At 28.5% G+C, this 18,668-nt stretch overlaps 2 protein-coding genes across 2 annotated transcripts; both read right to left on the bottom strand.

The window, feature by feature from the left end:
- Positions 1-367: 367 nt before the first annotated feature.
- On the bottom strand, positions 368-3,122 carry LOC110629455 (inorganic phosphate transporter 1-4). Its single transcript, XM_021776425.2, has 2 exons — positions 2,974-3,122; positions 368-2,181 (listed from the first exon to the last, which is right to left on the bottom strand). The coding sequence occupies exon 2, from the start codon at positions 2,131-2,133 to the stop codon at positions 523-525; it is 1,611 nt and encodes a 536-aa protein (XP_021632117.1). The 5' UTR covers positions 2,134-2,181; positions 2,974-3,122; the 3' UTR covers positions 368-522.
- A 10,576-nt stretch (positions 3,123-13,698) lies between these two features.
- On the bottom strand, positions 13,699-14,827 carry LOC110629547 (ethylene-response factor C3). The gene has a single exon (XM_021776567.2). It carries the CDS (start codon positions 14,759-14,761, stop codon positions 14,090-14,092), a length of 672 nt encoding a protein of 223 aa, XP_021632259.1. The 5' UTR covers positions 14,762-14,827; the 3' UTR covers positions 13,699-14,089.
- Positions 14,828-18,668: the final 3,841 nt, after the last annotated feature.

The raw sequence follows: 18,668 nt of genomic DNA, 5'->3' as shown, positions 1-18,668 counted from the left end.
GTTCAACAATCCGGACCCCTCATTAGTCAGGATTCGGATATTGGGATTGGTTCGTGCACTTGGAGTTTGGTCGCTTGGCCCGGTTGTCCCCCTGGATCCAATTATTTAGACAAAACATGCATGTCTTCAAGTCCGATCTTGAGGACCGGACCTGTCTAGCCAATTCGATTGCTTCCGGAGGAGGCCATTCTTTAGGATTCAGTCATTAGAACTGAACCCTTTTAGGTGAAACCTCCAAGACTTTCGATCCGGTTGTCTTAACCTTGTGTAATGAGTCCAATTCGGTTTAACTGATCCAACTTATGAGCTCCTTTCCGTATCAACCATATCAATTACCAAGACTTAGACAAGAAAATGCACATGAAACTAGAAAATTAAAAAGCCATAGTGCATCTCTCTCATAGCATCATCTTTAGTTCCAGTACAAATTACACAGTAGTACAATTTTAAGAAAGAGCAGGCAAGAAAAACTACTTGTACTAGATAGATAGAGAGAGAGAGGAAAGTTACAAAAACCGGAATCTAAACTGGAACCGTTCTGTTATTATATGAACTTTGCTCTCCAGGCTCATTGTTATCCTCGTTCTCCCCAGACATCTCCTCTAATGATTTTCCTTTTGATTCAGGCACCAAGAAAGTGAACATCATGCCTAAGAAGTTGATTACGCCCAACACAATAAGTGAATTCCTCACACCAATGCCTGCTGGATACCCTGCATCTGCCTTCCCCTTGTCCTTGTTCTGAGCCAAATATAAGAACCCAAATGCACCAACCATAGCCCCAAGCTTTCCTGATGCAGCTGATATTCCATGACAAGTAGACCTTAACCTAGCCGGGAAAATCTCAGCTGGGACAACGAATGTTGTGGCATTAGGTCCAAAGTTTGCAAAGAAGAAGGTTAATGAGTACATCACCACAAATCCGATTCGATTTTCGCTGTGTGTCCAATGGTTGTAAGGAATAGCTAGTGCAAACATGAACACTGTCATGAAGAAGAATCCCATCAATTGGATGGCAAATCTTCCCATTTTGTCAATGAAAGCCACTGTAAACCAGTAACCTGGAACAGTACTGCATAGTGCAATAAGTGTTTGTGCCCTTGCAATTCTATAAACCTCCTCAATGGCACTCATAGTTTTTGCAGGAGGAATCCAACCAATTGCGCTAAAGATGTCCTTCTGGAACAGATTTTGGCTGTAGAATGCAATGTCAAGCAAGAACCATGTTGTAGTTGTTCCGAGCAAGTGAAGTCCATGGCGACGAAGAAACTTTTTAGAGAACAAACCAAATGAATTGGACTGATCCAGAGCTAGCTGCTGAACCTTCTGCTCTTCTGCCTCTAGATCCACCTGAAGCACTTTGGACATATCCGAAGCAGCCTGTTTTGCATTCTTGGCAACAAGAGCAGTGTAACGAGCGGTTTCAGGCATCTTCATCCTCCAATAGTAGGTAAGTGCAGCAGGAAGTGCTCCAACCATTAGAATTATACGCCAAACGTAGTCGGCCTGCGGCACGGTAGAGGCAACTGCATCAACCTCATAAGCTGGAGCATCAAACCTGGTACGAAATGCAGATGATATAATTATGGCAAATAAGCCGCCTGCCAAAATTCCAAAGCCCTGCATGGCAAATACAGCAGCAATGAAGGCTCCTCGAGTCTTTTTGTTAGCATATTCAGACATGATTGTGGCAGAAAGTGGGTAGTCACCACCAATGCCAAACCCGAGCCAAAACCGGAAGAAGCAAAGGGTTGATATCACAGCTTTAGCATTGTGACCAAAAGAAACACCTGAGGCGACCGAGCATATCACCATGAGCATGAGTGTCATGCCATAGACTCTCTTCCGCCCCATCTTGTCCCCGAGCCAACCAAAGAAGAGCTGCCCTGCCAGAGTTCCACAAAATGCTACACCATTAACGGCGGCTGATACGTTAGGAGGTAAAGTTCCAGGCTTCTCTGCACCATCAACATGGTAGTATATGCGACCGAGAAGTTTGGTCACAAGAGATATGCAAAAGAGGTCATATGCATCTGTGAAAAAGCCCATTCCTGCAATGATAATTGCAGTGAAGTGGTACCATTGTGTTTTCGCTACGTCAAGCGCATTAAGAACCTGTAATTCCTTAGCCATGGCTATCTAGCTAGCTCAATTCACAAGCTCTTTTCCTGTTTTTCTTCTCTGCAAAGATTAACACAAAGTAATTAAGCACTTGTGATGCCACCAAATCAATTACGAGAACATCTTCAAAATAAAATATTGGCTTTGAGACTTAAGGTTCAACTTTGCAGAAAGAGCAGAAAATGGTAGGTTGGTCCAACCGCTCCACCATTTCTTACTTTTGAAAATTAGAAAACCCCACATAAACAGACAACACAATTACCCACTGTCCTTGACCTAGGATTGCATTAACAAGGATAAGTTTATGCACAGAAAATCATATAATCCACAAGCCATTATTGGACATAATTTCAAGAGAGAAAAGCAATGGTGTTCCATAAATATGACAGCTGAAACGTTGGACATTAATTATTAACAAGCCATATTCAGAGCTTTGATGGGTTACCAAGTACCAAGTATTGAATTTATTGGATAGAACAATTTGTTTCTAGTGATTGAAAAATATAAACAGAGGCCATATCCCAGAACCAGGGTTGAGTATTTTATTTACTTCAATCAAGAAATAGGACAGCTGATGATAGCAATATTTACTGGTAAACATCACATCAGGGACGTGTACTACAAACAAACAACTAAATGAAAACAGTAAAGAAAAGAAAAAAGATGATCATTTGCCATTGAAAGAAGGAAAATTTCCTATTTCTTTAGTAGTTAATACAAAACTGTTAGCTATGGAGTCCACATAAACTTAAAAGCGAACAGAAAATGTGCAAAAGAAAGAATGAAAGAATAAAACTGTTACTTTGCATGCAATTAAGAATGAAGAACTCCATGGAAGTTTCTGACACTAACCTCTTGTATCTTCCTGTGGTTGTGAAGAAACTGTGAGAAATAGAGGGAATGAGAAGAGAGTGGATCAGAGGAAATGCAGAGGATGGAAAGAAATATAAGGCAGTGTTTGTGATTTAAAACATGGAGGAGAAGTTGTTACTTGTTTGGGTATTTATATGCAGCGATTTACCGCCAAACTATCACAAGTATTGTGTTGTGGACCCCAAAAAGCATGCACAACAGCAAGGGAAAAATATTCCACTGGTATATTCCCCTCCTCTTTGGGTTTCCTTCCTTGACTTCCCTTCCCTCTAACTAGTAACTACCCACCAGCGCCCGCCCGCTTTCTTTCCTTCTCGCTTCCCTTCTCTCTTCCCTCTTGTTTTCAACCATTGGATGCAACTGATAACAGCTGAACTTAAATCTTTAGAACATATTCAACTGATAGTATGATAGCTGATTAAAAATATAATATTTAATATATTTTTTTATTATAAAAGTTTTAAATAAATGATTTAAAATAATATATATCTAAAATATTATTTTTAAACTTTTAACTACAATTTCAAATATAATGAAATCTAAAAACTTGAAGTTTTATTTATTTATTTTACTTATTTTTAATTTTATTTATATTTCCTTATTATTTTTAAATATTTTGTAATAAAAAAAATGGTTATTCTAAATAATTCTAAGTATTACTTTTCGTTAAATTATTATTCATATATAATCTATTTTTAATTTATTTTGTTCACATTTTATTTTCATTATTAAATTAAAATTTATGAATTCACTTAAGATAATTATCGATAAAATATCTTTTTAGTGTAAATATAAAAATTTTTGAACCAGTTTTTTCTGGAACAATTTTATACTATATAATTTAATTAAAATTTTTGAATTTATGGCTAAACTAATTAAACATAAAAATAAAATTCTGTTATAATAGCAGTTCAAACTGATATTTACAAACTTAATCTGATGATGAGTGTATTTGAATAAATCTAAAAAAATAATAAATATATTTAAATAAATTTAAAAAAAATAATAAATATATTTAAATAAATCTGAGAGATTCTCAATTTTACTGTTTTTTTATGTTTTGATTTCTATGTGATAAAAGAACGAGAGCAGTTCAAACTGAACGACAACCAAAGAACAACCGTCTTTGTCAGTCGCTTTTCATTAAAAAACATTACAACTATCAATATTATTACTTATTCCCCAGCCCAATTTGGTCACCTTAGCCTTATCAAAAATAAACAAACAAATAAATACTCACCTTGTTATATTTTACAATTTACAATTTTCTCATCTTATTATTTCCCCGTTACTCAGTGGATGTTAGTGGCAGACGAAAAATAATCAACGATAAAAATAAGAAGTTCCTCGCCACATTCCTCCACCACCCACTACCTAAAAAGCATCCAATAACACCACCGTGTGATTTAGAAAAATATATCTTGCCGTTGAAAATTCATGTGGAAGTCCATTCTCTAGGGCCATGATTTAAAGTGGAGCTTTCCTTCATTTTTCTCACCTTTCTTTCATTCATTCATTTTCCTTGAAAATTATAAGCCTCTACAGCGAAAGGTCTCCCACTTTCATACCATTAAATTCTGTAATTTCATCACTTCCTTACTCATCTCAAAGTCTTTGCGTGTGTAACATGAAAATGCACCACTTTATATATATATACACACACCATCCATCATCCATCTAGTATTTAAAATTTACTAATTTAATTTAATTTAAATTTGTGTTCATGATAGATCCAGTCTACCCCATGTGTCCGGATCAGACTCGCAATGTTGGGTTGGTCTGTCTAAGAAAAATTTTATGGATTTGAATCTGTATTCTTTTTTTGTGTATAATTTTACCTTCAGATATAAAAAGTCTGGCGGTTATTATGTACTAAGCGAAAAAAATTTTAAAAAAAAACCTCTAATATAATAAACAAATATAAAATAGAGCAAACCAATTCAAGCAAAACAAATGAAACCACATATATTTCAATAACAACAATATCTAAGCAAGAAGTCAAGAACAGCACAATCTAAACAAGAGGTCGAATTAATCTTCTTTCCTCATGATTCCTTACTTTGCATAGCATCAACTATTCAGTTAGATCCCCTTGCAATGAAATATAATTAAAGAAGTGAAGTGCATGTTCAGGGTTTTATGGAAGAACAAGAAATACTTAAAATGCAAGAACATTGTCAAGCAAGCTATTAATTTTGAGGTAGATTTTTTTTTTTTTTTTGTCTTAAAGGAAATTCTGTAATTAAACAACCTTGGAAATGTCAAATCAATGTTGTGGAGCTTAAGCATTTTAAAAGTGGGTTTCTGGGAAAGGAGCTAGCAATGTGAGAAGAAAATATCATATATCCAGTTGGTCTCTTGAAAAAGACAAATGCACTGAATTAAACTTCAAAAGTAACAACGTGTCACATGTTAATGTTATTGCCTGCCCAAATATCATTTTCCAATAAGAGGTAAAGCCCAGGAAAGAGAGCTTCAGCCACTTGACTCCTATTAATTTATAGGGCATAAGACTCAGAAGATAACTTTTGTTTTTAAGAAAATGGGTGCTCTCTTATAATTGTTGCTGTTCATAAGTTAGTGTTTTGGAATAGTAGCAGACATAGTTTGTACCAAAACAAACTTATCAATAGAAATAGTCACACCACTTGACCACAATGGCTTCACCACCTTCATTTGTCTGATATTTCTTAGTCCCTCCCTCCCTCCACCCTCCTTTTTATCAATATTTCTTACATGCAACTCAATATATATGTATTCGGTCTGTAATGTATACATTTGATAGTATTTTATTATAATTATTGATCATAATAATAATTATATAGAACTATTTGTGATCAATGATAAAACCCATTTTCTTTTTTTTTTATGAATATATATATATATAACTTTTATCACTAAATTAAGGTAAGAAAAGAACAAGAAAGACGAAAAAAGAAGTTGATGAGATGATGCCCTCCTAGAAATTCATGACTTAATGGACTAAGACTTAGATTGGTAATTTGGGAAACGCATTTAGCAGTGGATAACGTGTAGTACGATTGTTTCCATGAAAAAAAAAAATCAATGAATTTTGACATGGAAAAAAAAATAGAAATGCAAAACATTGACATGTCATTATCATATAGGTAAATTTTATAAAACATTTGGTATATCAAAAAACAGACTTATAGTAAGCATTTTGATGTATACGTTCGATTAAAATTTGAAATTGATATCTAATTTAAATCACAATTATTTATTAAAAAAATATGTAAGAACTAAATATAAATATAATATTTTACTCTGATAGTTAAGTGTATAAATTAATTTATAGATATTAAAAAAAGATAGAGTTAAATTAGCTGATCAAAACAATATTATTTAGTGGTCCACAGAATAAATTATTAAAAATTATTTAACAATGATGTTAAAACAGTTAACTAACTATTATAACTAATATTCCTGATGTTTTGATGTCACAATTCAATTTTTCCGACAAAAATTGATAGCATCTTATTACAGTTATAGAACATATTATATAGAATTCTAGAATTATTATATGGGATTCTGACAAAAAACTTTCTTGATTTGAACAAAATAATTTGTATATATAAAATATTTTTTATAATAAAATTTTTTAATAAAACAATTTATTTTCATTACTTAATTATAATTTGAAAAAATAAAAAAATTAATATAAATTTATATATAATAATATTAATAAAATTCTAATGAGTTTGTTTCTGTAGTTGTCTTTACTTCAAATTTTATTAATTCGATTATTTCGAAAGATAATGTTGGATAAAAGTTTACTAGTTATTATGGATTTCTGAAATCGTAACCACGATCTCAGTTTTGGAATTTTATTCTAGTTTTATCTCGTAGAAACTCTCTTCCGTAATTTTGTTAGGGAGACTTTAATGATTTATACTCGAGAAATGAGAAAAAAGAGTATCTTTGCCAAATTATTTTATGAATGGGTTTAGACAGGCATTTGAAAAGTATTTTTGCCAAATTATCTTATGCAGAGGTTTAATTTTGAATGATTGTAAATTTTTGTTAAACTATAAAATTGATATTTTTATTAAATCAGTTCATCGTAATACTATTCTAACGACTCATATTTTGGTTAGAGAATCTACCAGGTATAATCGTCTCTCTATTTGGGATAATATATCTCTTTTTGGGATAATATATCTCTTTTTGAGATAATATCTCTCTTTGTTTAATGAAATTTTATTAATTATATAATCGGTAGTTTTATTTTTTTAAAAAAAAAAAGAGAACAGTAAATACACTCACATATTTAGCCTGTTGGTAAGTGTATATGAATAAATCTGAAATATCTTACGTTTTACTCCTTTAATTTCATTTTAAAAAAATAAATAAATAAAAAATAAGCCAAAACTTTTGATAATTAGGGTAGTTTATCCTAAAAATACACTTTTTTTTTTTTTGCTAAATATCCAATTTCAATCCCACATTTATTGAAACATTTAATTAAGACCATTTTTGAATTTTTGTTCAAACTATCTTAACGATTCAAGTTACTCTCTATTTAGTTAAAAAAATAAAAAATCTTTAGGCTAAATTTCTTTAATTTTTGAATTAGACAAAAAATCAAGAAACTCAATTTCTTTATTTTAGGCTAAATTTCTTAATATTTTGATCTAACCTAAAAATTAAGAAATACAATTTTATTATTCGTTTAATTTTCATGTAAATTAAATTCTAGATTGAAATTCTTAAACTAATTTAATTAAACAGACAGTAAGAATGAGTGAAATTAAAATTATCTAATATATAAATGAGGAAAGCAAGCCTTAATCCATAATATCGTTTGAACAATAACTGACGTGGCATATATAACTTTTTTTTCCTTAAAAAATAATATTTAAAATTTTGAAAATTATGTGAACGTTACTAAACTTTATAATATAAGTTTATTAATATCTAATCACATCATAAAAAATTAATTTATTCTTTAAATTTATTGTTAATAATTCTCTTACTCTTTGTTTATAATTGAAAAAAATAATATCTCTCAAGTTTATTGGTTAGCAGATTTCTCGTTTAAAATTAAAAAAAAAAAAGTTTTTTTTAATTAAAAAAATCTCAAAGAAATAAAAATCATATATGAATTTATGTAAATTTTTTTTTCTAATTATAAATGAATTGAACAATAAGAACTTGGGCTTGCTGTGTTGTTTTCAATTTGGGCTTGCTGAGAAGAAATGAACAATAAGAACTTTATGGCCAGCCCTTTATTCTTTGTTCACCATTAAATACAATTTAAGTTTTTAAAAAATTCACAACTTTTAAAAAAATTAAACTATTTAATTTTTTTATATAAAAAAATGAATTGAATTTACTTCTTATAAAATCTTAATTCCAAATGAAGAATGAGTGTATAAATTCAAAACATTTTCCTGTATATTCAATTTGTAATATAATGATAAATATGGTATACTGAAATCGATTCGTAAATTATATTTTGTCAAATTATTTTAAATATTTTTTTTAAAATTTTTCATCGTTATTATCACAAATTTTATTATGATTTAATAAAATTCGATTATGATTATTTTACTAAAAAGTAAGTAATGAAAAGTCATGAATATAATGATGTTAATGGCAATAGAACATTAAAAAAATGTGAAATAAATGTTATAATTTATTTGAAAATTTTATTTAATAGCTTATTTAGTCTAATGTTAAAATTTAAAGATTTTTATTCAATATGTTTAATTAATATTCAAAGTAATTATTTAAATTTAAAAAATTTAAGATTAAGATTTAAAACGTTAATTAATTAATGAAAAAATTAAGGCTAATATGTTGAAAATTGTGTAGGGTAAGGGACTAGTAGGATACCTAGCATTTTTCAGTTTTCCCTTTTTTTTATTTTTTATTTTTTTCCCTTTTTTATAAAATAAAAAGAATAATTAATAATATAATTATGCAATTAGTGAAACTTTAAAAATTCATATCCCAAAAAATTATTGTATTTTTATTTTTCATAAATAATCGTAATGTGGATAATTTTTATTATTTGGCAATCAAAATTATATTACTAATTAAATTGTGATGTTTGAATATTGTTACAGAGGAATTAATGTATATATACTTATAGATTTACCCTTTCTTAAACGGAAATATGGAAATATTTTCTATATTTTTTAATATTTGAAATATTTAAAAAATTTAATTAATAAAAAATATTTTCCTAATTAAACAAAAAATTGAATAATTTTAAGGAAAATAACTTTTTTGACATTTTATTTAGGTAATTTTTGAGAAATATAAAATTTAACACTTCAAATCTTCAACTTTTTTCCATAAAACGAAGAAGAAGAAGAAAGCATTGCTTGATTTATTTTCAACTTTCCTAAGTTCTCTCTTTTCTCCATCTTGCTTTGAGCTTTATTATTGGAAAATTTCAAAGTTCAAACAACAAGGCTAAAAAAAATCATTATTTTATATATTCAAAGTACACTATAAGACAATTTTATGATTAATAATTAAAATAATTTATTTTTATATACTTAGATATAAAAATTTAAAGAGGTTACATATGCGAATATGTGAGTCACAGTTGATCAGTCATTAAAAAATACCATCGACTTTATTAATTTTGGAATCATTCAATGAATATATATAAAATATATTATATCTGACAACGAATCATTTAAAAATTTATATCTTTTCTGTAACGCTACTCAATAATATTATATATATTAATCAATAATAGAAACCATTTTTAATAGAGGTAATGGTTGTGATTAAATGATTAACCATTAAAAAAACTTGTTAGAGGGGAAGGAATCTAAATTTTTTCCAACTATTATTTGCAGTGAGAATTTCATTTTGAGACTGAGACAAATTGAGCTGTAAGAATTTATTCAAGAACTACAACATTTGGAATAGCTTTGGTTGTGCATTGGATGATCATCTTCTTTCTCTAAAGCATGGAGTAATGAGTAGATGATGATCATCAAATGGGTGAAAATTTTGAATGTTTCTGCAAAGTCTGAGAGATTCCTGCAGAGAAAATTGATGCATATGTGTTATTACAGTAGGAGGAGGAGAGGAAGTGGAGAGTGAGAACCTGATATTTCCAAGCATGTTGAATCTCTGAAATTGTATGTTTCTATCAGTTAGGTAAGCTTGAAAATGCTATATATTCAAGCATGGAAAAAAAAAAAAAAAAGAAAGTGAAAGTTAAAGGAACTGCTCAGAATATGCGACAAAACACTACATGACAAATCTATGACGGCTATTAAACTCCAATTTTATTTTGTATATTTTTAACTAATTATTTTTTTTAAAAAATAATATTGTAATGAATTTATTGAGAAAAAAAGGGTTCATTATAAATTTTTATATAATTTTTTAGGTAAAATTTATATAAATTTTTATTTTTACTGTATAAGATATATAAACAAAGCAGTTGTATAGGGCAAACCGACACCTTGAAAATTTGAAAATAATCTTATGCGCACCAGCAGGAGCGTGTGTTTCTCAATGAGAAAATATTAATTTATTCCAGACACTAACGACAAATCTATGGCGGCCGCTAAAGTCCAAATTTCCTCTTATTTATTTATTTTGTATATTTGTGGAAACCCTAACTTGCTAAAGTAGAGTTAATTAATCAATGTTTTAATTCCTTGTTACCCAATTCTACAAAATCATTATAAAATTTTTATAATAAATTATTTTTATATTATTAAGGAAACCCTAACTTCCCAAAAATAGAGTTAATCGATGTTTTAATTCCTCGTTGCCTAATTCTGTAAACCTGAAATTATTTATTTTTTTCTTAAAAAGTCAATATTTCAATTAATACTTATTATAGAAATTATAAATTATTAATGTAAAACGTTAATTAATGTAAAATTATTCATACATAGTCTTAATTAAATTTTAATTTTTACTCTTTATTTACTATGTTTATTAATTTAATTGTATGATATAAATCTAACGATTTAAAAATATAATATGAAGTTTTCTTATTATATTTTTATTATTTTAAAATAATTTATATTGTAATACAATTGTAATTTATGTCTGTTAATCATAATAAATAAATTATTATCTTAATTTTCTATATTGACTAGCAATTAAAAATTAATATACAAAGGAGCATCTTATAATTCACTAGAAAATACTTTTTAATTTAGAACAAAGTTTACGCTATAATATTACAACTTTCTCAATAATATCTTTATATATCTAATTTAAAATACATAAATAATCTCTTTTTTTATAATGTTAATAAATTAACTATATTATAATTTGGTCAACCATATTGTATAATTCTCTTTTTTTTATTATTTTTTTATATATTTTTATATACATAATTATATATAAAAAATGATCGGAGAGAATTTGTTAATATTTATATATATATATAACATAACAATTATTTAAAATAAATTATGAATTGTGGCTATAAATTAGGGTCATATAATAAAGGATTGATACGTAGTTTTATCCATGTGAAAAGAAAGACTCGAATGCCATAATCTTCAGTTTTCACTAAAATTTACTCTCTCTTCAATAAAATAATATTTCACCGAAAGATACCGTTAGATGACACAATCTAATAGATTTCTGTTACACCTATAATAGTGAGATTTCATATCTATTAGTCAATATTAATCGGAATAAGTAACTCCATCTTTTTACAGTATAAAAACTAATAAAAATAAAAAATAAAATACGTATTTTTACACAATTATTCTTGAGTTTTAAGTAATTTATTATATTCATTTTTTTTTCAGTTTATTAATTTGAGTGTCGGAATGACTGTCATAAACACCGACTAACAATTTCGTTTTAAATACATTAATTACCGATTATCTAATAAATCACTTAACATCCCCTTTCCAAAAAAAAAATCAATACACCAAGGACTACACTTAAATTTATTAGATTTGTTGCTAAAATATGGTATTAAATCTGAAACTCCCGGCAGATGGCCAGTGACCCAAGAAAACGAAAGAATCGGTTATATTTTTCATATGATCTCCCCTTTTTTTATAGACTATAGACAGACTAATTATTTATTATTTATTTTTTTTATTCTATATTTTTTTATTGTCCATGGTTTTATCTTATATGTGTTGTAAAGTATCATAAATTTTTGAAAGAATCAAACTTCAAAATTGGATATAAGACGATTTTTTATTAGGATATATGAGCATTCTCAAAATAACTTTTCTTAATCTAATAATAATATTAACTTATTTAAAGATTTCAAAAAAAAAAATATTAACTTATTTAATTAAGTCAATCGCATTATGTTAATTCAGTGGTTAAATATATATATTGTTCATTTCAAAAAATATATACTAAAATTTCAGACTTAAAATCATTGATAGAATATTAATTTAAGTGATAAAAGACATTATCACTCAGCTAGCTAAAAGACTCAAATTTCTCCATATACAATTGCATATTAAGACAACTTAAATCATTAATGGAATATTAAAAGTAAAATTATAATTGATCTTTTTGAGTGAAAGTGATACATGTCAATTTTTCTTCTATTTGATTTTTTTTGACTTTAACAAAAGTTTAAATATCTACCATTCAAGGATAAGAAATAAGAGATTGAATGAAAAAAGTTTATTAAAAATTAAATTAAATTCTAAAATATAATAGCGTAATACTTGGGTTGCCATTTATTATGAGTAATCAATTATTACAACATGTCATTTATTTACTAAAATACAATGAAAAAAAAGTTATTAATAAAAAAAATATTATATATATTTTTTAATTTCCATATAAAAAGAGAGGCAACTCACGATGTCGCATTCCAATAGAGATTTAGGGAACAGATAAGACTAAGCAATCACAAATTTTCTTAATATGTCTTGCAACCAATAATTAATAATTAAACATTTGGACGGTGGGAAATTTAATTGTCAAAACTTAATTAATAACTTTTACTTTGATTTTTTTTTTAATTTGTATAAGCACTATAAAAATAATAATTTTCTTTTTTTTATTATAACAATGAACATTTTAAAATAATAATATCCTAAAATTTGTAGTGCAAAATGCAAGCAAGATAACAATTTGTTCTCCATAATTTGTGGATATAAGAGCCCATGTTAAATAATAATTAATTTTATATAAATAATTAAATTATTTTATTCTCAAAACCATCCCTTTAAAATATCATAATTATTATCCAAAAAATGAGGGTTTTAATAACAAAGTGTGATTGAATTGTAACTTCTTTGTTTGAATTTCATGTAAGTTCCAATCTCCATCTCCCAACTTTGCCCTAGAGCTTTAAATGCTTTAAGTATGATATAAAAAAGAAAATAATCCAGAGAAAGGACAGGTAGGGTTCTATACAACAGGCCAAAAATAAAAGCTAACAAAATGAAGATATGTATAATTGGGTCTTGATAATGCATTTATTATTGTTGTGGATTTCTGTGCTACAATAATTGGCAAAAACCCTAATCCTTCCCTTTTTGTTAAGTGAGATTAAAAAAATATTAGAACTAAGCTTCAATCCTACAATTTATGGGTTTATGAAGAAATTAAAATTGGTCAACTCAGTAAGATCTTGTGATATTAATTCCAGGTAAAAATATGCATTTTACGTAACAGTTTTTTAAAGCAGGATCCAATCATGCAGTTTTTTAATCGGCACCTCTGATGAATTGCATGTGAATATTCAAAAGCTCAACATGGCCGTCACAGTAAATAATTTCAGATTCTCATTTAGTTTTTTCGCTTGGCCTTCGGCTTCGGCTTCGTCTTCGGCTTCAGCTTCAATAATTGAAGCAGAGAAGATAAAGCTAAAGCAATTGCCCTTTTTTCTCTAATTAATAAACATATCCATCTTTCTCAACTTTACATTTTCAGAAGGAAAAAAAAAAAAAAAACAGAGATTCACAGAGAAAGCTGAACCCCACCATGATCCCCCCAAGAAATCATCCCAAGAAAAGTAAACAGCCTTCTTCTTCCAAGGCTACTGAGAAAAGAAAAGAAAAGAAAGGAAAAGAAAAGAAAAGAAGGGAAAAGAAAATTAAGGATGAAGATCTGAAGAAAGAAGGAAAAAAAACTGAATAAAACTATTAATTATTCACCAAGGATCTGGACTTCCTCCACATGATGAACTCAACAGCTCTTCTAAATACTCAGCTCCTAAATCCTCCAATACCACCACACTTTTAGGCTTAATATTTACCTCTTTCCCTTTATGTTTCTTGCTTGCAGACTTTCTTCTCATGGAGTGCTTCCTCTTCAACGCCACCACCGGCGAACACCCGTCTTCACACCGATATTTAATGTCTTGAAGTGACGCTCTCACCATCTCCACCGGAAAATTGAGTACAGCCATCGAACCCCGCATGGAAAATGCTGCTTGGTCATAGGCTAAAGCTGCTGCCTCTGCACTATCAAAGGTTCCTAACCATACCCTGATGCCATTTCTGGTAGAGTCTCTAATCTCGGCGGCGTACTTCCCCCATGGTCTCTTTCGAACTCCTCTGTAAGATCTCTCGTTCTTGAGCGTGGAAACTGAAACCTCCTCTTCTTTGGAAGTGACTTCGTCTTCTTTAGTTCCAGTGGAGGAGTTGGATTCCGACGATTCTTTGTTTGGTTCTTGGGTTAGAACATCGAAAAGAAGCATTTCCTCTGAGTCATTGGCATCGAAAGGTAGAGAATTTGGATGGTAAAAAAATGGCTCTTCCCAAGAAAATGAATCGAAAGAGAGCTCTGGTTTGAGATATTGATTGAAAAAAGAAGATTCCATCTGGGATTTATTCAATCTTTTGATCCGTTGCCTGCAGCTTTACGCTGGTGTTTTACTCGACAAAATTTGATCACCTAACCAACTCCTCCTAATCCTTTATATACAAGAAAAACAGGGGACCCAGCTGTAAAATTATAATATATACATAATAGGTAGTTTACAATTTAGTCCTTAAAGTTTTATAAAACGATAACTTAATCCTTTTTCATGGTAAACGTTTTAATTTCTGACATTTCATGTTAAAATTCACTGGTAAATTTTTAAAAATAAGTATTAAATATTTAGTTTGTATAAAGAGACTAATGCAATTTATTTATTACTTTATATATTTTTGGTAACGAAAAATATATGAACTTTTGTCCTTTCCTTATTTTCTCAATTATTGAAAAGCATACTAAATAAATTATGATATTTTTAGAAAAAACAGCGGCGGAGGATGATTAAAATGGAATCTGAGATTTAGAAATAAAAAGAAATAGAAAAATGAAAATTGCAAAGGGTATTAAACATGAAAAATGCATGGAAAACAGGAATTAATCATGTGAGAAAAATAGCTTAACACATAAAAAAAATTAATTAATTAAAAGAATTGTAGAAATTAAAGGGACATGATCAAATTGGACATTAGCATTTAGTGACGTGTCAGATACAGCCCCCCATCTCCGTTCAAGGTCTTCTTTTTTTTAAGACAACATTGTCGTCTTTGTTCTATCGTTGAATTTTTCTTCAAGTCTTCCAAAATTGAAGGGTTGCTACAGTTCCACTGATTGAGACCTCAACAATTTTTTCCTTCCAACAAAATAAAAGAAACAACACATGACGACTTAAATATACGTCACATTATAATCATTTATCACAATAAATTTTAGATGACTAATAAATTTAAACTTACTCATATTTGTATCGCTTTAAAAATCATGAAATTTGAAGTTAAATTTTTTTTTTTAAATAAATCTACTTATTCTATTAATAAAACTTTATTAAATGAAGAAAAATATTTTAAATAGAGATAATTATACATAATAGATTGTATAACCAAAATATAAGCAGTTAAAGTAGTATTACGATAAAGTTATTTAACAAAAATATCAGGTCTAAAATCTAACAAAGATTTACAATTATTTAAAATTAAATTCTTATATAGGATAATTTGATAAAAATACTCTTCAAATGCCTATTTAAATCCCTACATAAGATAATTTGGCAAAAATACTTCTATTTCTTTTTCATCTCTCGAGTATAAATCATTAAAATCTCTAAAACAAAACTACGGAAAATAGCTTCTATGATATAAAACTCGCATAAGGTTCTAAAACTGATATCGTCGTTTCCCACATAGATAGTAAAAAATAATCATATTTTCGTATTGAAACTTCACAATAAACACAATATCATCAACTCCAACAAACTTCTTCTGCCGTTTCAAAAGTTGTCGAATGTCCAAACAAACTTTAACTCTCCTAGGGCCCGACAACACAGCTAAAGCATTTTTCATATCATACTCTTTATAGTGGCCAACAAAATCCCCGATTAATTTAATCAATGTCTCGTTATAATATCAAAAGGGAGGTCTTTAATTAGAATCCAAAAATCATAATGAGTTAGAGGGATATGAAAAGGATTTTCATTACCTTGTATCTCCTTCCAAACAAGCAGGAATCGATTGTACAACCAAGGGTCTCCATTCCTTATATTTTCAAAATCAACATTATTAAAAAACTGAAACAGATATTTTTTTCTTCTAATTCCATAATAGATTTCTCTCTAAAACATGCCATAAATCTGCCAAATTCCATAATAGATACACCTCTAAAGGATGCCATAAATCTATCAAAGAGATCTGCATATTTTGAAAATTGATTGAATTGTATGTAAGAAACATTCCTACCATACAGAAATCATAAGTGACGATCGAAATATCTCTTGAACTCTTAATAGGGACAATAACATCTTCTTTTTCGATAATCAATTGATGCAGATCGTCTTTCATGAGGAAAGAAAAAGATGAAATTAGGTTTAAGGAGAAAGAAAATGCGAGAATATCGAGTCACAAAGAGATTATAAAAAAAAATTTGCATCGAAAGTTGAACCGATTAGTGATTATATTTGAAGATAAAATTTGAAAGCCGAAATTGAATTCAAAATAATTATTAAAAAATTAGTTTCTTATATATATATATTAATTCGTCAATCTCCAGCCTTTAGACATTGAATTAAGATTTTTTTTTTTTTTAATTACATATAGATGTTTTGGTTTTCTTTTATTAAAATTTATTACACTTTAATTTTTGTTCTTCAGAGAGGAAGAGAGAGCAAGAAAGAAAAAAAATCAACAACACGACATCGGACAGTTTTTCAGTTTTCTTCCTTTCATTTCTTTTAATTTTTTTTTTATTCTTTTCTTTAGTTTACTTTAAGATGAGAAAAAATGCTTTTTAGTTTTGAGGTCACCATTTCTCTCTTATCAAAACAGATTTGATGAATCAGCGTTTTATTTTTCTCTTATATGTTTATTTTTTAAGGTATCCAATATTTTGAGTGTGGGAGATTTTTCTCAACTAATCTGATTTAAAGATTTTTACTGTTGTTTTTAGTAGAAGAATTTCTACATACGTAATGTCGATATTTTTAAAATCACACCGATACGTTTGGTGGTTCACGCTCTTTTGACTTTTTCAACTAGATTTTGTCAAGTCTCCTTTCACAAATTATAATTATCAATGAATATTTCTGTATTTACATTGGTATATGGCTTTTTTATTTTGCATATTTGCTTTGTGGTTTTATTCTTGTGTTGTTGTCGTTGGACGAATTTGTGTTGTCTAAATTTATTATATTTCACTTTGATCAATTTCGATGACTACAACTGGTCAATGAAAATATAAAGCGGTATCTTATTATTGATTTTTACTTTTCGGTGTCTTTAATTTTTTTTTTTTGATTTGATTTCTTTGGCCTTTGGATTTTTTTTTTTTATTTTGAATAGAATCTTTCAATGTAATTTTACTCCTTCATATATCTAGTCCTATACGCTCAAAGAAATGCTATATTTATATTGTTAAAAAATTATATTTACTTAAAAATTGTTAAAAAAAAAAAAGGAACAAAGATAAAGAGGGGGTGTGATGTCACCGGACAGAAATGATGCAGCAGTGGTCCATCAGGAAAGAGGGGGCCAGCAGCATGATCTGGTCATAGTCATTAGTATATTGACAAAAGGTTGTGAAAAAAACATTGGTTTCTAACGATTCATAGAACATAGTCATTTCCAACATAAAATAATAATTATTAAATAATTAAATACTCTATATTTTCATAATTATTATTATTTTAATCTTAATTACTCATCATATTATCCTGCAGCACACTCTCCTTTTAACTTATATGTGAATGCGACACACCTCTATCCAATTCCTAAGAAATTAAAAACTAAAAGAATTCCATATTTCACCGTCGTCCCGGTGTCGCCGCCGCCGTCGCCACAATCAACATAAATTCAAGAATTGCCATTTCTTCAGTATCAAAGATTAAAACGTCCCCACTTTTCTCGTCCACAATAATTATTTTATTTAAAATTTTCACTTTTCATTATTTAAAAAAAATTATTGATTAATATTATTAAGATGAAAAAAAAAAAGAAAGAAAGAGAGATTTAGTGTGAAATAGAGTGTACTAAGAGTGTTGATTTGGTCTAATAAACGGCTAAGTTGCAAGTCGTTTTAGAGGTGATGGGACCATAATAGAAATTAGAGTCTAGTCTGATGGAGAAGGAAAGGTTCATGAATGAGTTAACCTCAATCATCACATCAACAATTTTCCACATAAATATAACGTTTCCAAATCCAAATCTTTTTCTTGCTTTTTGCCAAAAAAAAAAAAGTTTTGTTGATTAATTTTGGATTTTTAT

This window comes from Manihot esculenta, chromosome 13 (genome assembly GCF_001659605.2).
Source record: "Manihot esculenta cultivar AM560-2 chromosome 13, M.esculenta_v8, whole genome shotgun sequence".
Classification (NCBI taxonomy): domain Eukaryota; kingdom Viridiplantae; phylum Streptophyta; class Magnoliopsida; order Malpighiales; family Euphorbiaceae; genus Manihot; species Manihot esculenta.
The sequence above is the reverse complement of the archived record's forward strand: the minus strand, read 5'-3'. Positions and strand labels throughout refer to the sequence as shown.

Excerpts from the sequence above, each read along its gene's own strand:
- LOC110629547 (XM_021776567.2), bottom strand. The coding sequence starts at position 14,761 with ATGGAATCTTCTTTTTTCAATCAATATCTCAAACCAGAGCTCTCTTTC.
- LOC110629455 (XM_021776425.2), bottom strand. The coding sequence starts at position 2,133 with ATGGCTAAGGAATTACAGGTTCTTAATGCGCTTGACGTAGCGAAAACA.